This window comes from Phycodurus eques, chromosome 7 (assembly GCF_024500275.1).
Source record: "Phycodurus eques isolate BA_2022a chromosome 7, UOR_Pequ_1.1, whole genome shotgun sequence".
Lineage (NCBI taxonomy): Eukaryota > Metazoa > Chordata > Actinopteri > Syngnathiformes > Syngnathidae > Phycodurus > Phycodurus eques.
The window spans coordinates 12,769,297-12,794,895 of record NC_084531.1 but is presented as its reverse complement, the minus strand read 5'-3'; the positions used below and the strand labels follow the sequence as shown (position 1 = coordinate 12,794,895).

General features: G+C 42.8%; 1 protein-coding gene across 5 annotated transcripts in view; it reads left to right on the top strand.

Annotated features, from left to right (window-relative positions):
* The window catches only part of relb (v-rel avian reticuloendotheliosis viral oncogene homolog B), a 22,365-nt gene extending 162 nt beyond the window's left edge, over nucleotides 1-22,203 (top strand). Inside the window, exons 1-11 of one of the 5 annotated variants that reach the window (XM_061682391.1) lie at nucleotides 719-912; nucleotides 1,065-1,085; nucleotides 3,637-3,812; nucleotides 10,618-10,953; nucleotides 13,030-13,196; nucleotides 13,327-13,418; nucleotides 13,527-13,658; nucleotides 16,264-16,368; nucleotides 16,441-16,656; nucleotides 18,368-18,439; nucleotides 18,522-22,203. In XM_061682391.1, coding sequence (XP_061538375.1) covers nucleotides 888-912; nucleotides 1,065-1,085; nucleotides 3,637-3,812; nucleotides 10,618-10,953; nucleotides 13,030-13,196; nucleotides 13,327-13,418; nucleotides 13,527-13,658; nucleotides 16,264-16,368; nucleotides 16,441-16,656; nucleotides 18,368-18,439; nucleotides 18,522-18,934 — 1,755 coding nt within the window. In that variant the 5' untranslated portion in view covers nucleotides 719-887 and the 3' untranslated portion in view covers nucleotides 18,935-22,203. Of the gene's footprint in view, nucleotides 1-718; nucleotides 913-962; nucleotides 1,086-3,636; nucleotides 3,813-9,129; nucleotides 9,279-9,377; nucleotides 9,401-10,617; nucleotides 10,954-13,029; nucleotides 13,197-13,326; nucleotides 13,419-13,526; nucleotides 13,659-16,263; nucleotides 16,369-16,440; nucleotides 16,657-18,367; nucleotides 18,440-18,521 lie in introns of those variants that run through there. The other 4 variants (XM_061682390.1, XM_061682392.1, XM_061682394.1 and 1 more) reach the window with 4 other exon arrangements.
* The last annotated feature ends 3,396 nt before the right edge of the window (nucleotides 22,204-25,599 follow it).

Sequence of the window (25,599 nt, the reverse complement as noted above, 5' to 3'; positions counted from 1 at the left end):
ATCATGGCTGTTTGTTCTTGAGCAGTTAGAATAGCAGCTAATACAGCATGTAGCTACTCCAGCAAAAACTCATTAGCACTGTTTTGTAACCCCTTTTACTGTAAATATAGTGATTTTAAAATAAAATGTATATTGAAATCCAGTTTGTATTTAATTGTGTAGGCTTTATTCAGCAATATGTCTGACATGTTTTTCCAAGTGTCGCAGTATCTAACAGTTTCGCCAAACAGCAAAATGTATAGAAAGCGTACCACTGACTGTAGAGTTGGACGAATCAAATTGTATGAATGTCTATCCCTCGTTTATTTATTTATTATTGAAAGCACACAATCGATGGTCCCTTTTTTAAAATAACTGATTAAAATTCCCGCCTCGACGAACTGGAGTCATGACAAGATGTCGTCGCCTAAAATGCGTTGACAGTTGTGTAAAGTGAAGAAAAACGTTAAAAGGTTAATTCCCCTTTTAATTATTATTTTTTTCCTCTCCATATGTTATTGTTGACTTGAAGACGTTTTCGCTGTAGTCCTCGTTCGTTTATGGCTCACCGCCTTCGCTTCGGTGACTGTACTGTATTTTGGCCGAGACCGTCGAATAGTTGTGACGTTTGGGGATTTCCAGCGGCGCGAGCAGCCAATCAGCGGCTGCGGCAACGCCGAAAGTGCGGCAAACCGCCTCACTCGACTCGGGCCACTTTTCGTCACACCGTCATCGCTGTGGCACCCCTCACATGGCTTTGGAGGCGTTCGTGGACACCTGAACACTTTTTGACTCGCGCGGCGGAAGGCTAAAGTTTAAAAAAAAAAAATATATATATTTTTTTTTATAAATAAATGGATTAAAACCACCTCTAGTGGCTGTTTGGATGTGCTGTCCCGCTTCGAGACATGGACGTTTTTCGCCGTACTCCCGGTAAGTGTTTTCTTTTGTGTGTGTGTGTGTGTGTGTGCGTGTGTGTCAAGGTGTGTGTTGATAGGTGAGAGATGACATCATGCGACACACCCAATGTCAACCGTCGCACACCCGCTTCATCGTCGATGCTTTACTTTCTGTTTGTCCCGCAGAGAGAGAACTGTCTGACTTCGGTGAGTACAGGACCGCATCTGTGTCTGTCCTTGTTTGTTTGGAGGCTTGAGTGGGAAGTAAGGGTCGCCTGCATGTCACCTCACGCGACCTGATGCTGAGGATGACTTGTTCCAAACCTTTTTACACTAAGTGCCACTTTGAAAAAACACTAAGCTCACACAATACAGTGGTGCCTTAACTTACGAGTTGACGTACGAGTTTATTATTATTATTATTTTTGTGCCATTAATCCATTCCAGCGCTCCCCGAAATGACCAACAATTGTTCAAACATTTTTAATAAGAAAATATGACTCTATAGAATTGTACTGAGTTCAAACAGCGTAATAACATGATTACATTTATAATGTAAAGATGTAAGCATTTTGTGCATCCTTATGATTCGATGGCATTGTGCTGCTCATTTTGGTGTGTGGGCCTTGGCCACCGGGAGGCAGTTTAACGCATACATACTGACAGTGTTAGAGTCTAGTGACTCGACATAAATTTAATGATGACACACAGAAGACACGCAAATAAGCTGCAGTAATATTAGCTGTTTTTTTTGTTCTTTTTTGCAGAGGATAAAGAATATATGCCTGTTAGTATTGTTGTATGACCTGTCTGCATGTGTTGTTACCACTTGTGTTCAATATAAGTTGTTTAAAGCGTTATAATTACTGCAACATTGATGCTACTTTCGTTCGCCCGTCTAATGCATTTTGTATTGTGTTTTACCCTTAAGCTCGCACACTTTCGGAAGACAGAGTTAATGTGGTGTTGTTAAATACATAACGTGTAATTCTCTTTGTTGATGAGTGGTGTTAGAGTGGCAATAAACAGCTCGACACAAGCGCTTGGCCTCTTTTTTGAAGAATTGCAAGCTGGTGCTTGTGAAGTTAGCTGGCACCATAGCTAGCGCTAAGCCATAGCTCATATCTTGAAAATCTTGTAACTCACTCTTAAGTCGAGGTATTACTGCACCACTACCGTGACCAACGTGAAAATACAGTAGTGCAGTAGGCCTAAGGGTTAATCAAAAACTCGACAAAGGATTTATTCCTCAAAAGTATATTTGATATTATTGTAAGTAAAACTGGACAATATTGGAAAGAATGACATTGGGATTTTCTTTAACCCTGCGATATATATTGCGCTGTTAAAAAAAAATCTAGGATAACATGCACGCAACATGTGAAAACCAGCACACATTTTTATTTTTCCCTCACAAAAAAACTAAGCTTTGTAGCGCACAAAAGTATACAGTGTCATTTGTATGTCTAGCTGTATTTAAATACACTGTAGTATTGAGGAATAACCCAGCTAGACATGAAGTTAAAAATCATTGCTCAGTTCTACTTCGTCATTAGCACATTCCTTACACAAGACTACATTTGTTTTTAATCAATCTATTTTACACTCATATTTTAATATATGCATTAGTATTTATATTTGAGTGCATGAGTTTAAGCAAAGTACATTGTTGTGCGCACCTGACGTTTGTCCCTTCAATAATATCGTGGCTCTCTCCCTCCCCATGTGTAATCTGTTGCGACATGCGTTCGTTAGTCACTTTAAGAAGAGAGATACAGTAAATGCAGACGTAATTGTTTCCCATGTCGTCAGTAATAGTTATCATACAAAACAATAAGTATACAGTCCCCTCCAAAAGTATTGAAACGGCAAGCTCAATTCCTTTGGTTTTTTTGTATACTGAAGATATTGGGGTTTCAGATCAAAAGATGAATATGAGACAAAAAGTTCAGAATTCCGGCGGCACGGGGAACGACTGGTTAGCACATCTGCCTCACAGTTCTGAGGACCGGGGTTCAAATCCCGGCCCCGCCTATGTGGCGTTTGGATGTTCTCCCCGTGCCTGCGTGGGTTTTCTCCGGTTACTCCGGTTTCCTCCCACATCCCAAAAACATGCATGGGAGGTTGGTTGAAGACTCTAAATTGCCCATAGGTGTGACTGTGAGTGCGAATGGTTGTTTGTTTGTATGTGCCCTGCGATTGGATGGCGACCAGTTAAGAGCCTAGCGGACTCTGTGCTTGAGGTGGGGTACATCCTGAACTGGTCGCCAGCCAACTGCAGGGCACATATAAACAAACAACCATTCACACTCACATTCACACCTACGGGCAATTTAGAGTTTTCAATCAAGCTACCATGCACTTCAATTTGAATTGTCACTTGTCAAAATAAAATTTTTGTTTTGATTTTACTGATTTTTCTTTTATTTAAATACATAATTGAGAATTTAATTTAAAAGAATAATTTTAGTCGAAATTAAATATTTATTTGAAGATTCTCCACATTTTAAGTTTTTTTTATAATATATTGTCATGTTTTATTAATTTTCAATTGTTTTATCTTTTATTTGGGGTTTTACCGTAATATAGGTTTGACTGGACAGGTAGACCTCTTCTGCAGCAGGTTATTGAAGTTCTATTACAATGAAATCACTGATGTTCTGGCTTAAAATGTGTGAACTGTGGTACTTACTGAGGACATCCATTTCTATGGCACAATTCCTGCCAGGCGCTAACAAATTACTCTCCTACGTCACAGACCTCATCCAGGAGATCATTACAGAGGACCACACAGGCGTGTCCCTCCCCAGGCCACCGCCTCCGCCTGCTGAGCTCCGGGGCCAGAATCACAGGATGCACCAGCTTTGCTCCTCCACCTCCTCCTGCTCATCACCATCTCAGCCTGTGCTGGTGGCGAGAGGCACCGCGTGTCAGGTAAGAGGGTTTTTAGTATTATAGTTGGGATTGGTTGCACAGTGGGTGTCTCACAAGGGGAAGGTTGTTGGAGCCCAAGTATTTGGCGAATACTTTTATTCTTGTTAATGCTGTATTGATCTTTAGTAGGATCCAAATATTGATTTATAGTTGGCTATATTAATGTTTTCATGGAAAACAAAACATTGTATTTGCAAAACCACAAATGTTGTAAATGGACTGCGCTTCATCTACACCATCACAGTGCCCAAAGCGCTTTACAAAGCCTCACATTCACCCAGTCACACACATTAATACACCGATGGGTGACTGCTGCCATGCAAGGCGCTGCCAGGCCCACTGGGAGCAAATTAGTGTTCAGTGTCTTGCCCAAGGACACTTCGACATGTCATAGACGGGATTTGAACCAGTGACCCTTCGGTCACTGGACAACCCGCTCGACCGACTGAGCCACAGTTTGTGGATGGCTGGATGGGACAGATATCTGTCTCACAGTTACAGTGGGGCAAAAAAAAGTAGCCAACAATTGTGCAAGTTCTCCCACTTAAAAAGATGAGAGAGGCCTGTAATTTTCATCATAGATATACCTCACCTATGAGAGACAAAATGAGAAAAAAAATCCACAAAATCACTGTCTGATTTTTAAAGAATTTATTAGCAAATTATAGTGGAAAATAAGTATTTGGTCACCTACAAACAAGCAAGATTTCTGGCTCTCATAGACCTGTAACTTCTTCTTTAAGAGGCTTCTCTGTACCGCACTCATTACCTGTATTAATGGTACCTGTTTGAACTCGTTATCAGTATAAAAGAAATCTGTCCACAAGCTCAAACAGTCACACTCTAAACTCCACTATGGCCAAGACCAAAGAGCTGTCAAAGGAAGCCAGAAACAACATTGTAGCCCTGCACCAGGCTGGGAAGACTGAATCTGCAATAGGTAAGCAGCTTGGTGTGAAGAAATCAACTGTGTGAGCAATTATTAGAAAATGGAAGACATACAAGACCACTGATAATCTCCCTCAATCTGGGGCTCCATGCAAGATCTCATCCCACGGGGTCAAAATTATCACCAGAACGGTGAGCAAAAATCCCAGAACCACACGGGTTCCACCCTGGGACCAAAGTAACAAAGGCTACCATCAGTAACACACTGCGCCGCCAGGGACTCAAATCCTGCAGTGCCAGACGTGTCCCCCTGCTTAAGCCAGTATATGTCCAGGCCCGTCTGAAGTTTTGCTAGAGAGCATTTGGATGACCCAGAAGAGGATTTGGAGAATGTCATATGGTCAGATGAAACCAAAATAGATCTTTTTGATAAAAAACTCAACTTGTTGTGTTTGGAGGAGAGAGAATGCTGAGTTGCATCCAAAGAACACCATACCTACTGTGAAGCATGGGGGTGGAAACATCATGCTCTGGGGCTGTTTTTCTGCAAAGGGACCAGGAGGACGGATCCGTGTAAAGGAAAGAATGAATGGGGCCATGTATTGTGAGATTTTGAGTGAAAACCTCCTTCCATCAGCTAGGGCATTGAAGATGAAACGTGGCTGGGTCTTACAGCATGACAATGATCCCAAACACAGCGCCCGGGCAACGAAGGAGTGGCTTCGTAAGAAGCATTTCAAGGTCCTGGTGTGGCCTAGCCAGTCTCAAAATCGCAACCCCATAGAAAATCTTTGGAGGGAGTTGAAAGTCTGTGTTGCCCAGTGACAGCCCCAAAACATCACTGCTCTAGAAGAGATCTGCGTGGAGGAATGGGCCAAAATACCAGCAACAGTGTGTGAAAACCTTCTTAAGACATACAGAAAACGTTTGACCTCGGTCATTCCCAATGAAGGGTATATAACAAAGTATTGAGATGAACTTTTGTTATTGACCAAATACTTTCCCACCATAATTTACTAATAAACTCTTTAAAAATCAGACTGTGATTTTCTGGATTTTTTTTTTTTCTCATTTTGTCTCTCATAGGTGAGGTATACCTATGATGGAAATTACAGGCCTCGCTCATCTTTTTAAGTGGGAGAACTTGCACAATTGGTGGATGACTAAATACTTTTTTGCCCCACTGTAAGTAGTGGTGGGTTCAAGTCCGGATTCCGGCCATCCTGTGTGGAGTTTGCATGTTCTCCACATGTCTGAGTAGGATTTCTCTGCATCCTCTGGTTTTCTCCCACAGTCCAAATATATGCATGGTAGGTTAATTGAAAACCTAGGTGTGGATGTGAGTGTGTATGGCTGTTTGTTTACATGTGTCCTGCAATTGGCTGGTGACCAGTTCGCCCAAAGTCTGCTGGGATAGGCTGCAGCACATCGCGACCCTTGTGAGACTAAGCGGTACGGAAAATGGATGGATGGATGGGTCGGCCACATGAATCGAAACATTGACCTTTGCCCTAGAGAGATGCTTTGCAACCGGACCTCTCAGAATTTTATTTGACGATACCTGCATTACAGCGTCCTAATTCATTATGTGAATGTACCTTGAATGGAGAAACAGGCATAGTAATACAGCCCATTATATCATGTGATCAAAGTGGGATATTTTTGGCTTGCATCTCCATAATGAATGATGAATATTGTTGGAAAATGAATCAAATACACTTTCAGAATGGGTGACATGGCACACGAGATGACACATTCATGCACTGGTGCCGCTGAGGGATTTGAGTGAAGAAAAGGCCTTTTCATCCAAGTCCAGAGAATAATCCTGTGATGAATGTCTGGAATGGCTTTGGTTTGACTGTTTTGGTTAAAGCTGAGAGTCTACATGTCACATCACATTCAATGCTTTTGATTTTTTGTCACTTCATGGGTTTGACAGTGATTTCATATCATGTTATCATTTTCCCATGTGTACGAAGTGAAAGTGACATTAATAAACATAAAGGAAAGCAAATGATTTGACGAAAGATAGACACACAGACTACATGAATACAACAGAACCCCTTTAAATTGTATCATTAGAATTTTTATCCCTCCCCTCCAAAAAAAACACACCAGTTTGGCGAGCATCGTCTGACTTATTCCTGCTCTAACCTTGGGCTTTTTCTGTGACGCTTCAAAAAAATTATTAGCTTCACCAACAGGTGTCAAGACTTGAGTGTCACCATACAAATCATCAAATGATTTTTATTTTTTTCAAATTTCTTTTTAAACAGTTGTAAAGTTGAACACATTAACTGCCATTGACGGCTTTAGAAGTCAAATATCCATGTTAACTGGGAAGGCTTGCAGTGAATTAGTTCAAATGTTGAAAAGTGAAATGTGGTCATCATTGATAACACATTGGTAGTGTGGTGATACATGCTGCTGTCTTTCATGCAGACAGTGTGGGTTCAATTCCCATTCATTGCCAAGCTGATTTTAGGTCTTCATTTTAACAGCAGGCGGTTAGCACATCTGCCTCACAGTTCTGAGGACTGGGGTTTAAATCCCGGCCCCGCCTGTGCGGAGTTTGCATGTTCTCCCCGAGCCTTCGTGGGTTTTCTCCGGGTACTCCGGTTTCCTCCCACATCCCCAAAACATGCATGGTAGGTTGATTGAAGACTCTAAATTGCCCGTAGGTGTGAATGTGAGTGCAAATGGTTGTTTGTTTATATGTGCCGCTGGATTGGCTGGCGACCAGTTCAGGGTCTAACCAGCCTCTCGCCCGAAGATAGCTGGGATAGGCTCTAGCACGCCCGCGACCCTACTGAGGATAAGCGGTACAGAAAGTGGATGGATTTTAACAGCGATAATTTGTTTTTCTGACACTAAATATGATAGTTAGTAGGGATGTGCAGATCACATGTTTTTGCACCCAAGTCCAATCACTAGATTTTGGGTGTCTGCCTATACTGAGTCCATGATCCATTTTTATATGGCTACAAGTCTAGTGCAGCAGTCATTCAAACCAGGTAATCATATAAACTCCTTATAGCAGCACAAAATAAGTATGCAAGTTAGTTACATTTACATATCCCGTCTTAAATGAACAAACTAAAATAAAATAAAATAAAATCAGAAATTCCACAAAGTCCAGTAACAAATTCAAGATGTTAAATAGTCAATGCATCACTTTTACACAGTGCAACATTGTAGAAGTAAAACTAAAACGCTTAACTCCACTTCAAACAATGAATACCGATGTTGTAACAGTTTTTTGGGTAACGTAGTTTGCCTACTGTGGGTCCCCTTGAAGCGATGCCATCTGTTGAGGGTGCCGCTTGATGAGAGCGCCTGCTAATAAATGGACGTATTTGATATTGCTCCTCTTTTCTTTTGTCAGGTCATGTGTGGTCTCCTTTTTTGGGTTCCTGTATGAACAAATAGGTGCTCTATAACCAGTCTTAAAAAGTTACAGCTTGTATAAATGACAAGCATTTTTGTAGATTCCCAGCACTCGTGTGGACATGATTTGTTTTCTGCCTCTCCTCCTTTGCATGCCACCACACAAATCCTTAACGTTATAGTGTGTAATATAAATACTAAGCTATTGCTGTTCCATTTGACAATGCCTTTTACAAATTGATAAAATAAAAAAACATCTGATCTTTTTTACCGAATAAAGATCAGAGTAAAATTATGTGATGTGATCTGATCACAGCATCTCTTATAGTTAAGAAGTGAAAAAATGTTGCTTAAATGTCTGATGGCCACAGTGTGACCTGGGAACAGAATATAATTATATTAATTACTTGTAATGGCAAAAATGGTTTTAAAATCCGAACAAGTTTTAAGTTGAGTGGCATCCCTGATGGGACTGTGTTCTTTTTTAGAATTCCCACTGTATGTGACTTTGAGCCTTTGAGCTGATCTTATTAATCTACCAGCTCTATTACAATAACGACACATCGGTAACCGCAGCAAGGCCAACCAGGGACATGCAAATGCATTTATCAGCATTTAGTTTCTCAAAAGTGTTTTTTTTTTTGTGGGGGGGGGGGCTTGTTGTCCTTTTGGGAGAAATCATGTGACTTCTTGTGGATGCCACTACACTACAGAGCATTCGGCCAGGTTTTACCGTAAGCCATGTGGTTTAGGGAACAGGCTGTATTGGCGTCACACCAAATGAGACTTTTAACACTTGTCACAAGTGTTTAACACTTGACAATTTTAACACTTGTCACAGTAACTCGACTCCATGGCAGGAGTTACCAAGCCGAGCTGCAACATGACTCCTACTTTCGTTTTGCCCTCCTCTACACGCCACGCCCACTGCGAGGGGTGAAAGGTCGCATTCTTGGCCGAGAGCTCTTGCATTGGTCATCACTGTGAGCCGACTTCCTATTTCCTCTCGGCTGGCTTTCGCTGCTCAGCCCTTTTTGTCGACCGTTGTTTGTGTGAGCGAAGCGGCCCGGCACAACCACAGGAGCACGTTGACCTCAGGCATGATGATGGCACATTGAGAGCTAGGGTTTCCTTCTTCCTCCACTCCTTGCTGGTTCCAGACTGTCTGCTGCTTGTCTTTGTTCCCTGCAGGTTTGATCATTTGGATGCCTACTGCATGATGTCATATTAAGCGTACTGATCGGTGGCTGACTTTGTTTTTACTTGCGTTTGACATCGTCTGCGGATAAGGACGCTTGCCTGGGATTCAGCGTGTAAGTCGATTTGAACATTGGTATTTGATGCTCATCAAAGATAACACTAGTTATTTAGATTTTAGATTCAATACAGGCACTTATAGAGATAATGCACAAAAGAAGTCTGAGATGAAAGTTTTAATTTTAATGTCTATTACTGTGTTTGTAGCTGGGTAGAACAGTGCTGCATTGTTGTGGGAGCTCTTTCTACTATTTTGACTATCTCAGGCAGCCACAGAAGTTAATCAAAATATAAAAAATACTTGTCTCAGTGTGATGCTGTCCACTGCAAACCAACAGTACAACCACACAACTCTTCTTCCTATCATTTAAAAAAAAAAAAAAAAAAAAAAATTTATTTATTTATTTATTTATATTTTTTAGCGCTTGTCCTCATTAGGTTCATGGGTGAGCTGGACCCCATTTCATCTGACTATGGGTCAGAGGCGGAGTGCACCCTGGATTTGTTGCCAGCCAATCATGGGGCATATATAGACAAACCACCATCCACACAACTAAGGACAATTTCAAGTCTTCTGTGTTTTTGGAAAGTGGGTGGAAGCTGGAGTAGCCAGAGAAAAACTACGCAAGCAATGAAAGAACACACAAACTCAAATCAGGAAGGCCGGAGCCAAGATTTGAATCTAGAACCTCAAAAATGTGAGGCAAACATCTTCACCACTAGGGTACCAAATACTATCACCATATTTTTATCCGTGCAGACATTTTTTTCCTACAGTTCTTGTTTAATTCTACATATACTGTAGACATTATTTTGTTTTTAAAACATTAAAAAAATGTAATTACACCGTGCATGCGTTTCTAATGTTATGACCGTGGAGTATATAAAGCCATCATTGTCACATTCTAACATATATCTGCTTACTATGATCAGATTTGCCACCAATCCTCAGGTCAAAATATGAAAAAGTAGAGAAAAATAGAAACCAAATATATTAAAAGAACTTCATATTGGTGATGTGCGGTCTTTCAAGGGGATCATAACCGCCATGACGAAAGGGCCCATTTTAAATTGCATTTATTTGAAATGTTGCGGTCTCATGAGATCCAATTCAAGAGCTGTATCAAAACTTGAATTAAAAAAAGTTAATAATCAACACTGTCAGAGAGGTATTCATATCACAGTGTGTGTATTAGTCTGAATGTAGTTTCCAAAGACCAGTATTACATGTTATATAGTCTAATCATTTTTTTCTTTTCTTTTTTTTCCTTAGTCAAGCTGCACCTTCAACCCGCCTCTGCAGCAGCTCTGCTCCCCCCGGGAAATGGCTCAACACCCGCTCATCCATCCTCAAGCCGGCTCCTCCCGCTGTGGTCGAGGCCCCCCGTGCCCGCTGGCCGCCAAGCCCCCCAGTACCACCTCCTTCTCCTCTAAGGGCCGGTCCGGGGTAGAGATGCTGGACCGTAATCTGGAGAAGCCCAAGCTGGCGGTGGTGGAGCAGCCCAAAGAGCGAGGCATGAGGTTTCGCTATGAGTGCGAGGGCCGCTCGGCCGGCAGCATCCTGGGCGAGTCAGGGAGCGAAAGCAACAAGACTCAGCCTGCTGTTGAGGTAGGGAGCATGTGATAGACACCCCTGGTAATTTAAACCACTTTTGGATTTACTCCTTTGACTAGACCATGTGTCAACACGTATGACAAAAAGGGAGCTGGAGGTACGGGGGCCAGTTAAAAAAAATAAATAAATAAAAAATACATTTTAAAAAGTCCCCATCAACAAGGACATACTCACACTGGGCAATCCATGCTGCCCGTGGGCCCACTTGACATGGTTGTGGAAATTTCAGTTTGTGAGTAATGAAGAATGAAAGCATCCACTGCCCCCAAAATACCAAAAGAGCACAAAGTACTCCAAACTCTAACAAGCAAGGCATTCACGAAGCACCTTGCTATCTTGTTTTGCAGAGCATCCAAGACTGTTTTATTTCTTCGCCTACTCAAGACGCTTATCACATCAGAGGTTGTGTTCATCACGTTTCGAAGGACGCATCTTAGGTTTCCATTCATAATTGTCTGTTTACAAAAACATGACATGGTTGTCTTTTATTTATTTTTCTTATTTACAATTTTTCCATTACAACACCTGAAGTCTGACACCTTTTGGCTGGTGTGAGTGATCTTACTAAAGTTTGGTTTTCTTAGAAGAGCTGGGCTATGACGCAGTGCGATTGGTGACGCACATGCCGACGTGTCGTACAATTACTGTAATGCAAGAGTTCCTTGCCAGTTTTTCATGATAGTCACCACTTTGGATAATACAATCCTTGTATCTCCAAAATCACTGCCTATCAGGGAAAAAAAAAAAAAAATGCCATCTTGCTTGAGTTACCGAACGGCGCATCGCTCAAGTATACCTCATATTGCTATCATATACCATTACGCACCAACGTCAACACAACACCACCCCAAAATTTGTTCAATCACTAACTGTCACGATTGATCAAAATGGCCGACAACGACCAGAAAAAAACCTTTAATAATGCTTAAAAATAACACACGATGAGGAGACAGACAAATAGTAGTATCTATTTGTTAAAAAAAATATATATATATATTAAATTGACCATGTTTGGACATACAAAGTTTCCGCTCAACAGGAATGACAATACAATGAAGACAAATAATACCCAAAAGTCCATGGCACACTCTGTCACAACTGGGCACATGAGCAAGCTCAGTGTCCTAAAGCTAAAGTGATCGCCAGTTAGATAAAAGCCATCTTGCACAGTAGCAATAAACAGAATGATGAGAAATAATCCACACTCAAAAAACTGTATGCTCGGTCATACGACACTCAATGTAGATGTGTCCGACCGTGATTGTAACTGGCTTCTTGCATAGGAGAAATAAGCAGAATGACAAAACAAAAATCCACGGCACACTCGGTCACCTATGAGCATGTGCTTGCTCTGTGTATGTGTCCTAAAATGATTGTGATTGCTCCTCTTTCAAGTTATCATGATAACAGCGTCATAGAAATCAAAAGCAATGCAATCACTGTAATGTGCCAAATGATCCATACATTGCCGCTTATTCATAACAGCCATCCCGCACAGTAGAAATAAACAGAACAACTACAAATAATCCACACTCAGTCGACGGCTCGCTCAGTCACACATGATAACGCGCAAAGTAGATGGCGTTTGTTGCCAGTTATTTATGATAACTGGCACCTTGCACAATAGAAATAACCCAACAATTAAGTTAAAATGGGAAGCACGCTCGGTTACACATGGGCAAATGCGCTAGCTTAATATATGTGTCCTAAAATTAATGTGATCGTGCATCTACCAGTCATTCATGATACCCATCATCTTGCACAGTAGAAATAAAGGGAACGATAGAAATAATCCACAGTCAACAAAGTCCACTCAACTTTTGGTCACACACGATGACACGCAATGTAGATGTCTCATACTATTCCCTTGACTCAATTCTTCCTTACCAAGTATTCATGATACCCGTAAACCGGCACAATAGAAATAAACAGAACGATTAGAAATACCCCAATAGATCTTGGACCAGTGCCCCACTGGATCCAGCACAGTATTTCTTTCTTTCCGATATGTATTTTGTATATAACACAGAGAAGTGAGTCCACCCCATGTTTACGTCTTACTGGTTTCAGATTCACGGTTCCATCGAGCGCTTGAAGAAGGTCACCGTCACCGTTTCCCTTGTGACCAAAGACCCCCCACACCGGCCGCACCCCCACTGCCTGGTGGGAAAAGACTGCCCGAACGGATCGGGTATCTGCGTGGTGACGCTGAACCCTCACAGCAACCGACGCCACAGGTGTGTCTTTAATCTCCTGACATGTTGCCATAGTCTTGTTTTGTGCGTTCATCCTTTATCTTATATCCTTCTTCCTATTTTAAATATGTATCCTTGAACTTGTGTTTGACTGGTCACTGTATTACGACAGCTTTGCCAACCTGGGCATCCAGTGTGTTCGGAGGAAAGAACTTGACGTTTCACTGCAGAAGAGAAGGAGCCAGAATATTGACCCCTTTCAAAGTAAGACATAAGACGTAAGACATACCCGTAAACATACACAGACGCACACCTCTCTGTATGTGTATACAGTCATGGTGTGTAATGACGAACCACTTATTTGGTCTCTAGCTGGTCACTCGAAGGGCATCGAGGACATGGACATGAACGCCGTGCGTCTGTGTTTCCAGTGTGAGCTCGAGTGGGACGACGGCACGACGGACAGTCTCAGTCCTGTGGTGTCCAACCCTATCTATGACAAGAGTAGGCAGCACACACACACACACACACACACACACACACACACACACACACACACACACACACAATTTCACCTCTGGCACTGATCCTGTTCAAACTTTAAGGGATGAACGAACGTACAGTAAGAGCAACAATGTTGTACAGTAGATATTGAGTGATAGCCAACACAAGATGGCTGAGGTAGCTGGCGCTAATGGTCAAATCAAATTCCTTTTTCACCAGTCATGATTTATTTTAACCCTAAGAATTTGTATTCTTCATATTCTTTGGAATTTTCATCGCAGAAGTATGTACTAAATAGGAACATGATTGATTCTTTTACATTTGGGCCTTTAAAATCAAGAATCTTCTAGATGTGATTGGTTGCCAACAATGTTGTTTGACATTGATGATCATGATCACGAACAATGAAAATAAAAACATCAACATGAACGACATGAACAATGACAACTTCAACCGCATCTTAAAGAACAATGTGAATACAGTAAACTCACGCTATATTACGGTTCAGTTTTTGCGGGCCCGGTAATTGCCGTATTTTTTAGTTGTGTTATTACAGTTGTTTCTCTTTTTTTTTTAAATACTAGTTGTACAATGTTTGGGTATTATCCAAATGACTTACAGCATGAACAATGATAACATGAACAACTTGAACAGCAATACAAACAACTACATGAACAATGGCAACATGAATAATGACGTTACAATGACATGAGCTACTCGTGGACCCCGCCTAAAGCCAACAAGTATATACATACTCTGTAGCACCTAATGTGCATTCATTGTTTGTCCGCCTGTCTATTTAGTCCTGTTTTTGTTTTAATTGTTGTTAGGCCTGTCACGATAATTTTTTAAGATGATATATTGTCCCAAAAACTATCACGATAAATGATATTGTTTTTTAATGCCTCTGAAATCATGAAAAATAAGGCCCGCCCTTCTTATATTTAGTTTTTTGCTATTAAATCAGTATTGTTGTTATTATTATTATTGTTTTTGTTATAATTTCCTTTCCTTTCTTGTTTTTCCAGTATTATTTTTTTTCTTTCTCTGTGATATGGATACCCCCTGGGTCTGCAATAAAGAATAAAGAGCTAGCGCAAGACTAGTCTGGTTTGTATGGAGCCTTCTATTCCAATTATAATCGGTTTAGAAGCTCATACCAAATGAAAATGCTCCATATAAACACTTCAATCGGCATAAGCAGGCTGAATCTGAATGGAATTTGAATTGGAAAGGTGGAGTATTCCATTTGCCAAACCTATCAGAAGTACATTTTTCTCCGTGTATGCCATCATTTGGAATAGAGCCGGGAAAAGCTGTTTACACGTGCTTCGTCTCGACGTAAATGAGGTCATCATTTACACACGGCGTTAATATGGCGACTCCTGATGGAGCTTGTATGTGGCGGAGATCTTGCTTTTAATTACTTATAAGCGTTTTTAAAAAATTCACATATCAAAAAAATCCCAGCTGCTGTGGTGAATAGACAACAAAGCTCCATCTTGATAAATGCTGTGACGTTCACGACGATGTGTGCATGTCACACGGCTGTTCCGCGTAGTGCACATCCTATATAGACCCGATCGGAATAGATCACCTCACATGTAAACAGTTGACCAGAGATTTTCAATCAGAATGACAAGAAAAAGTGTCCATGTAAAGCCAGCTACGGTGTGGTTGGTCCGCTGAAGATTAGCCCTTCGCCTCTCAGTCAAATATACGTTGACGTTCGCTTTTCTTTAGTCAACTATTGGCTGAATAATGTTTGCCACTGAGGTAATGCTTCATAAACAGTTAATGTTCATGGGTTTGTGTTAATTGGGGACTAACACACCCAAAAACCCGGAGCGAAGCTCTGATGTTTTAAACATTGCCGTGATGGCTTGAGCTGTATAGCTCCTTAACTCGTTAGCTCGCAGGCTAGTCGTTAGCTTGTGAGGTAGCTCGTTAGCTCGTGAACACAATAAGCCGTTAACTTTCCCTTAAGTGTCTCTGTTGCCAGAATCTAGGTGTTGCACATGGAGCAAGACTGTGGCGTATCGGACGGAGCCAACATCGACAAGAGTGTCCCGGTTCGCCGGCGTTCCATGAGCCCACGAGCAGCTAATGACACAGCCGTCAAACTCACTCACTGTGTGATCCGAGCGCCGGCTCACGTCAACAATGACAATTTATCGAGTCCGGAAAAACTATCGTGTCCATTTTACTTATTAAATGATAAGTCGATATAGTAATTACCGTGACGGGCCTTTTTCAGCACTGATTGCCAAGTCAAATTCCTGTGTCTACTTGTACATTTGCCCAATAAAGTGATTCTGATTCTGAACAACAACATGAACAATGACAATGAACTACAACATGAAAAATGACAACACGAACAACAACGTTTCATGCTGTGCATAAACAAGAATTTAAAAATACTGTACAACCGAGGGAAGAAGGTATGGTCAAAAGTCAGACTGGCTTGAGCGATATTAGAGATAAACTCAGCAAGTTCTTATCATGGCCATATTTCCATGAATCACTTTGCAGGAATGGCTCATTACCATGACTAGTTTTCTTTCCTGATGCTCATGGCTGGTTTGATTTGTTTTTCTCTTGTCAGAGGCGACCACGACATCCCAGTTAAAAATCAGCCAGCTGAACCAGTACACAGGAGCCTGCACTGGCAAGACGGAGATCTACATGTTGTGTGACAAAGTGCAGAAAGGTATGACCACAGCATCCGCTTGCTGAAAAATAGGCTCCGCTTCAAACTCCAGACTCGCTTAACTGCGCGCAGATGACATCGAGATCATCTTCCGGCACGGCTCGTGGAAGGCAAACGGCGAGTTCGCCCAGACGGACGTCCACCGGCAGATCGCCATCGTGTTCAAAACCCCACCGTACCAGGACCAGGACATCGCAGAAGAAGTGGACGTCAGTGTCACCCTGCGCCGGCTCTCCGACCAGATGGAGAGCGAGCCGGTCACCTTTACGTACCTGCCGTATAATCCAGGTCAGTTTGGGTTTACAATTCAAAATAGTTGGATGGGACTACATAAATTGCTCACATACAGGGACAGCTCAACACGCTGATGTAAATAATTCACTATAATATATTTACCCCTTGAAAAGGGCCCACTACAAAAGTATTATGAAGAAAGCAAATATGTATTACATTTTAGTAAGACATGTTTGTCTTTGTATTTCATAGAATGCAAACATGAATGGACACATCTTAACTTTTGTAACATGTACATGGATCATTTTACACTTGAAACTCTGTGAGTCCAAGGATGCATGTCTGGAAACAATGAGTCCCAGCCCTGGAACAATGAGTCCCTGCAATTTATCATCACGGAATACAGATACAGGAGTCCTACGCTATATCGCGGTCCTTGCTTCGCTGTCCCGCTAGATTGCAGATTTTTATTACAGTTGTTACTCTTATTTTCTATACTGTTTTTACAATATTTTTTGTGTTATTCATTGCTCTCTCTCTCTAAACAAATAAATAGATGTTTTTTTAAATTAAAATTTTTAGGACAATACATTTTTCCAAAAACCATCATGACGAATGATAGTATCGATGTTTTTATGGCACAGTGTGCCTAGTGTGTGTCTAGACTCTAGTGATATTAGAGCATAATAATTCAAGTACATCCTTTTTAAGAACAATTAACACGAAGAAAATATATTGAACGTTGGCCTTGTAATGTAGAAGAATAAACACAATATCTTAGACAAATAAAAAATACAGATAAAAGACAGTATTGCACTTGAACAAATATTAAACATTTGGCACAGATTAACAGATTACACACATTAATGCCAGGCAATACACTGCCAATCAAGTTTCCAGTTGCAAAGTTAGTTTGCAGTTACTGCAAAGTAATACCATCATTAATAACGGCACAACAAGTCGATCAAAGCAACCTGTTTTGATTCAACATTTGTCCTACTTTTCAAAAGCAACATTTAAAAAAAAAAAGGCTTTTAAACGCTGCTTTGTCAACATGCTCAATGGCTGCATCTCTAACAATAGCGAGTACGCTATACTGTATATAATGTGAGTATACGTGCGCCATATACACTGTCACGTTTGTATTTCCATTGTTTGGCAAAGGGTTCTATAATTGCAAGCTCATGGGAAACGGGAAATGCCCCACTGTGTTTTTTCTTTCCAGCGGAAGAAATTGGGTGGGATGGTTGTGTTTGAAATGGATTTTGTCATTTTGATTTTTTGAAGTTGTGCTGTCTTTGTTGCAACGTCATACAAATTCGACATACCAGCTCATTCACCTTGCTTAAATCCAAAATGTTCCCAATGTTCGTCGCGGTGGCTTTGGAACTAATTCCATACCGGCTCGCCGTCAGAAAACGTAGCTTTGAGTACACTAGTGACCGCATTGAAAAGCACGCACTCACATGCGCGTGCACACACCCAATCAAAGGGAGGGTGGGTGTACTGCTTTAATGGGGAAGTAACAATTCGAGCCCAAAAGAAACAATACGATGAACACACAAAAAAAAAACAACTATAGCATGATCTCACAGCTGTGCAGCAAGTGCAAACCTGAGTTGACCTATCTTAATCCAATGCTTATATTATTGTAACATGGAAGTAATAGTTCTGTTGACCAATCAAAAACCATCATTGCATATAGCTTTGACTTCAATATATGCATTTGTACCGACCTTTGACCTGTGACCTTTTCAACTGTCAGATCCGTATGAGGTGAAGCGGAAACGAAAGATGAAGTCAGACATGAACTTCCAAGAGAAAGCCAACGTGACAGGTGAGCATCGCGGCGTTTGTGCGACCATTTTGACTCCAGTTTTCCTCACTCTCTACCGATCGTTTATCGTCTTTACTGGCAGCCGAGCGTGCGACATCACCGGAACAGTCCTTCCGCTTCCGTCACGCCATGATGTCGCCGTGCTCGGCCCAGCCGGGGCCCGCCCCTTTGGGGGAGATGTGCTATGCCGAGCCGCTGGAGGCAAACATGGACAGTGAGGATATGGCCCTCATCAGCCAGCTGCTGGAGCTGCCCGGCGTGATGGACATGTTCTCGGACCCCGCCGTCGTCTCGGCCATGCCCGACGCCGGCCAGGCGCCCTTCGCCAACACGGACGCCAACCCCGACCAGAACTTCGGTCTGTACACGCAGGACTTCTCCCACTACGCCGACTTGCAGTTCAACATGCTGGTCAACGAGAACCGGAACATGCAGACTGAGCCGAAGGCCAGCCTGTCCAACGCGGTCCACGTGAAGATCGAAGATGACCTATGAGGGCACGAAACCCCGGCAAATAGTCTGGACCACAGTCATCTGTTAAACACCAACGCCACACTTTCCATTCCGTGTCAGGTAACAATAAACAATGATGTCTTGAGGGACGAGTGACCCGACATACGAGATTTTCAAGATATGAGCCGTCATCCGGTCGATTTTGTGCTTTGACTTGTGAGCGCGCACTTGAGATACTAGCGCGTATGGTGGCAGTTAACTCAACTGAACTCACTTCTCAACAAGCAGCAGTTCGGCAGATAGAAAACAATTCTTCTGTTTATTGCCACTGCCAAACTAAGCATCAAACAATAAGAATTACACATAGTGCCTCTAAAACAATATTGCTCTCCCTTTGGAGAGTCAGCTTAGTTTAATGCTAACAATGCAGAACACCATTGGCGTGGTAATGGTCAGCATCGACAGTCGCGGTTTTAGAAGCAAATTCAATTTGAACACAAATGGTGGAGCAACACATTTAGACAGATATAACAATACTCAGAGCCATAATATTCTTTATCCTCCACTATGAAAAATGACCAATATTACAGCATATTACTGATTCACTTACAGTAGTAGTAGTAGAAGTCTGTTCTTTGTTTGTGTCTGTATTACATTGCCTCCCGGTGTCCAAGGCGGCTACACCAGGAGGAACAGCACAATGAGTTGGATTGCAGCATAAAATCATGATGCACAAATTGTTTAATTCTTTGCATTCTATTTAATTATTACTGTATCTTTTTAAAAATTACAATATTATAAAGCGCTATTTTTCCTCATTGAGAAACAAACATATTTTTGGGGTGGAGGCTGGCACGGGTTAATGGCATTTCTACAGTATTCGTTTCAGTGGGAAAAGGTGACTTGAGATAAGAGTGTGTGGCGTTACGAGTGTGCTCACAGAATAAATTAAACTCATATCTCAAGGCACCACTGTATAACATTAAGTAAATGAATTAGTAATCGGTTAGTAAAGAGTTGTTTATGCTAGGTCACGCATACATTTTAAAATTAAAAGCCTCATTCCAACATTGAGCCAAATCCAAATTTTTGAAAAGGCATCCCCCGCACCCCCCGCGCCTACAATCTTTTCTAATTAGTTTACGGATGTTAATGTTAAATGTATTAAGCGACAGAGCAATGTTAGGGATTATGTCACAACACAGAATGAACAAGCAGAAAAAAAATTTTACTTAATATTTTCCTGGAGAATGCATTTGGGATTAACCTTTGAAGTTAGTAATAGTGAAAAATGAAGTGAAACAGACAATGATTTTAGTCAATTCTTTTCCAGAATGAGAGTGCTTAAAGAGGTGGATGCTATTCGTGTGGCACAGATTGAAGCAGGCATCAGGTGCAGGTGGAGATGGTCCTGACTCAAGTTGGAGGCCAAAACAAAAAAAGCAAAGAAATGAGGCAAATTTCATTTTAATCTTAAATTTGTACATCAACATGTAGAAAATGTTTTGATTTTGCCTTATTGTACTCTTCAGAGTCTTTCAGATTTCTTAATTTATGTTCAAATCAAAAAGATTATCTGCGGGGGCCCGAGGGATCCCCCCCAAACCCCCCTTGTGATGTTTTTTTTTTTGTCACCTTTTTCATGCCTTTGGTGTTTGCATGTCTGATTGTTGTGTCCGTCACTCTTTTCGTTCTCATCCACGTTGCTCGTGTCCCTTCTGGAATTGGATGCACTTTTCACAAATGACCAGCCAGAGTAACCACAGCCTCTCGGCCAGGCGGCTTAATGGCTCTCGCCCTTTTTTGCATTCCAAAATAATGACACCATACGTGGTGAGGGCATGCCAATAAGTTGGAGCATTAATAGTTGAGTTTTCCACACAAACGCTGGCTAGTGCGTCCTGACTAAGCCTTGTTGCATGAACTGATGATGCCTGCTCGGATGAGAGGCGAAACGTCTTCTAAGGCAAACGGAACAGTGCAGTTGCGATCGATTCAACTATACCGGATTGGAGTCAAAAGTCACTGGTACCGTCAGATTGGTGATTGTTATGTAACAGCGCTGTGGCGTCGCTGACCTTATTTAAGGTTTCATTACCCCTAAAAACTACTCAGGATATGTTCTCCTAACATTCTGCACCATTAATGCATTAGTTTAGTTTTCAGCTTAAACTACTTTATAATGAATCCAGCTAATTGTTACATTCACACTTTTTTTTTTTTTTAAGTAACAATCTAGAACATAAAGTAGTAATCAAATGAAGGGCACTTGTTTAAAGTCGTCTAAGATTCCAAGCCTCATTCCCAGACCCTGGTTCGTGTAGCTGACCTGCTTATTGATCTAAGAAAGAGTCTGTACCATAGTCACACCAGAAACCAGGTACCCTTCACATTTTCCAATTTTTATGAAGTAATAATATAGAAAAGGACTTATTTACATGAAGCCAAACTAGCATTTTCTCCAGAATAAAGCGCTTTCCCCGGATCCTGGTCTGATCCAGGAAATAGCCTGTACCGCAGTCACACCACAGTCAGCTTCATTCACACTTTCCATTTCGTATCAGGTAACAATTTACTGCAAAACATGTTACATTAAGTAGTATTCAGTTAGTGAGGACTTTTTTTATGCTCGGCCATGCGTTCAGTTTTCCCTAAATAAAAGCCTCGGTCCCAAATCCCATCACTGAAAATGCATTTTCCTCAGCATTTTGCACCATTTAAAGCATTTATTTCCTATCTTAAGATGCCTTCTACTGAATCCAGGAACGAGACAACAATCAGCTAATTGTTACATTCACATTTCTCATTTTGTATGAAGTAACAATATAGAACAATATCAAATAGTACTCAAAGGAAGGGGACTTGTTTTTGTAATAAAGTCTAATTCTGCGATTTAGCCAAATCTAAATGAAAAGTCCTTCCACCCCCCCCCCCCCCCAAAAGTTGATTCTATAGCGTATGATGCATTGATTTAGTACATATAACTTAAACCGCCCGCTAATTCATCCTGAAGGCCTTGCTGGTCATGGCTTTAATGAAACGGAGTTGGTCAGCATTGCCAAATATTTGTGTGTGTATCATGTATAGTGCTCATTTTATTGATGTTTGTTGAGTCCATAAATTTGTCATATGCCCAATTTGTACTTCAGCCTGAAAGATTCGCAACTGTGGTGTCATCATTATTGATTAATGGGAGATTTTGAATTCCACTCTTGAAATGAACTGTAGTGTTAGTGCACAAAAGCAAACGTGTCAAACATTCCAATGTAAACACCGTGACGATGGGAACAATAAAACTTGCCAAAATATGTCCCAAGGAATCATTAGCCTAAGTGTCATCATTGGGAAATACAGTACGTCATCATTCTCAAGAACCAGATACTGTATGTGCCATATGTAACAGTAAGAATACATTGCCCAAGTTAGCATCTTGGTTTCTGAGTAGTTGCTGCTGCCTGCTTTGTCATGAGTCATTCGGTCTTTGGTCAAATGTTACATAATCCAGTCTGGACTGATTTTTCACTGTGTCAACTGTGAATTCTGCAGAGATAATTTGTCCCCTGTCAGAAGGAGTTTCAACTCCCACCTCCGACAGAACTTTGCTCATGTTCCGGGGGAGGCAGGGGACATCGAGTCCGAGCGGACCGTGTTCCAAGCCTCCATTGCTGAGCCGGCCGACCGGAGCTGTGGCCGTAAGGTGGTCGGTGCCTGTCGTGGCGGCAATCCCCGAACCCGTTGGTGGACACCAACGGTGAGGGATGCCGTCAAGCTGAAGAAGGAGTCCTATTGGGCCTTTTTGGCCTGTGGGACTCCCGAGGCAGCTGATGGGTACCGGGTGGCCAAGCCGAATGCACCATTGGTGGTCGCTGAAGCAAAAACTCGGGTATGGGAGGAGTTCGGTGAGGCCATGGAGAAAGACTTCCGGACGGCTTCGAGGAAATTCTGGTCCACCATCCGACGTCTCAGGAGAGGAAAGCGGTGCACCACCAACACTGTGTATAGTGGGGATGGGGCGCTGCTGACCTCGACTCGGGACGTTGTGAGTCGGTGGGGAGAATACTTCGAAGACCTCCTCAATTCCACCGACACGCCTTCCTATGAGGAAGCAGAGTCTGGGGTCTCTGAGGCGGGCTCTCCTATCTCTGGGTTTGAGGTCACCGAGGTAGTTAAAAAGCTCCTCGGTGGCAGGGCCCCGGGGGTGGATGAGATTTGCCCGGAGTTCCTAAAGGCTCTGGATGTTGTAGGGCTGTCCTGGTTGACACGCCTCTGCAACATCGCGTGGACATCGGGGACAGTGCCTCTGGATTGGCAGACTGGGGTGGTGGTCCCCCTTTTTAAGAAGGGGGACCGCAGGGTGTGTTCCAACTACAGGGGGATCACACTGCTCAGCCTCCCTGGTAAGGTCTATTCAGGGGTGCTGGAGAGGAGGGTCCGTCGAGAAGTCGAATCTCAGATTCAGGAGGAGCAGTGTGGTTTTCGTCCTGGCCGTGGAACAGTGGACCAGCTCTACACCCTCGGCAGGGTCCTCGAGGGTGCGTGGGAGTTTGCCCAACCAGTCTACATGTGTTTTGTGGACTTGGAGAAGGCGTTCGACCGTGTCCCTCGGGGAGTCCTGTGGAGGGTGCTTCAGGAGTATGGGGTACCGAACCCCCTGATACGGGCTGTTCGGTCCCTGTACGACCGGAGTCAGAGTTTGGTCCGCATATCCGGCAGTAAGTCGGACTCGTTCCCGGTGAGGGTTGGACTCCGCCGAGGGTGCCCTTTGTCGCCGATTCTGTTCATAACTTTTATGGACAGAATTTCTAGGCGCAGCCGAGGCGAAGAGGGGGTCCGGTTTGGTGGCCTCAGTATTGCATCTTTGCTTTTTGCTGATGATGTGGTTCTGTGGGCTTCATCAAGCCGTGAGCTCCAACTCTCACTGGAGCGGTTCGCAGCCGAGTGTGAAGCGGCGGAGATGAGAATCGGCACCTCCAAATCTGAGACCATGGTCCTCAGTCGGAAAAGGGTGGCGTTCCCTCTCCGGGTCGGGGATGAGATCCTGCCCCAAGTGAAGGAGTTCAAGTATCTTGGGGTCTTGTTCACGAGTGAGGGAAGAATGGAACGGGAGATCGACAGGCGGATCTGCAGTGATGCGGACTTTGTATCGGTCCGTTGTGGAAAAGAAGGAGCTAAGCCGAAAGGCGAAGCTCTCAATTTACCGGTCTATCTTCGTTCCTACCCTCACCTATGGTCACGAGCTGTGGGTCGTGACCGAAAGAACGAGATCACGAATACAAGCGGCCGAAATGAGTTTCCTCCGCAGGGTGTCCAGGCTCTCCCTTAGAGATAGGGCGAGAAGCTCGGTCATCCGGGAGGATCTCAGAGTAGAGCCGCTGCTCCTCCGCATTGAGAGGAGCCAGATGAGGTGGCTGGTGCATCTGATTCGGATGCCTCCCGGACGCCTCCCTGGTGAGGTGTTCCGGGCACGTCCCACCGGGAGGAGACCCCGGGGACGACCCAGGACACGCTGGAGAGAGTACGTCCTTCGGCTGGCCCGGGAACGCCTCGGGATCCCTCCGGAAGAGCTGGATGGAGTGGCTGGGGAGAGGGAAGTCTGGGCGTCCCTGCTGAAGCTACTGCCCCCGCGACCCGACCCGGATAAGTGGTAGAAAATGGATGGATGGATAATTAGTCATTTTACCTCTGTGTTACTCCTCACTTCAATGGAACATTGCATTGGTAACACAATTTAAAGCTCTTCGTTCCCCTACTTTTGCATTTTTGTCCCTAAATGTGACTGTACACATTTTCACGTCAGCGAAAGTTGAAGATCGCAACTTGATGACGCTAACAGAACCTCATCATCTGCAAAAAGCAGAGACACAATACTGATGACTTCAAACCGGACCCCCTCAACGCCTCGAAATATTAAGCCCAAAAACTATAACTGAGCTCAAAAATAAGAGTTTATAGCAGGATAGGCTGCTGGAGAGAACTGAAGACCTTAGCGTTGCTCTCTTTATTTGTGTCTTTTTGTGTCAGCGAGCGTGTCCTTGGGTGACACCATCACATCCTGTGTGGCTGGAGAGGGAACTGCTCACCGAGCTTGACCTTTGCTCTCAACAAAATGACTAATGACCCTAATGACTTCCAGCTCACCCTAATGAGGACAAGCGCCGTAGAAAACGGACGGAAGTGCAAAAAGCAAGTGTTCCCTGTAACAAAGCGCATAGATAATGTTTCAATCAAGTACTTACAAAATGGTCACAACGTTAATGAGCGGATCTGGGACCTGCATAAGTCGTCAGCTCGGCTCATTTTCCTCTTTCCGGTGGGAGGGAAATCCATTCTTGGCCGGCTTCCAACCGTTTACACACACACGCACTCACACACACAAAGTTGCCGCAGGCATGTGTGGACATGTAGCCATCTTGTCTTGGATGAATTGGAGTGCAGCTGGACGTCTTTAACGGCTACAGGAAACATTTCAGGGATGACCGTGATCATACATCCTCCTTTAAAAAAAAAAAAAAAAAAAAATAGACTCACTTGTTACTTTATCTGGTCATCATAATAGTGACAATGAAATTATTTTCATGTAACTGAGTGGCAACGGTTACAGGTACACATTTCAATTTTATTTAAAAAGTGCCAAATCAAGGTATGACTAAACAATATATATGACTACGTCTTGTTTATTCATCATTTTCCTAATCTAAAATTCAAGA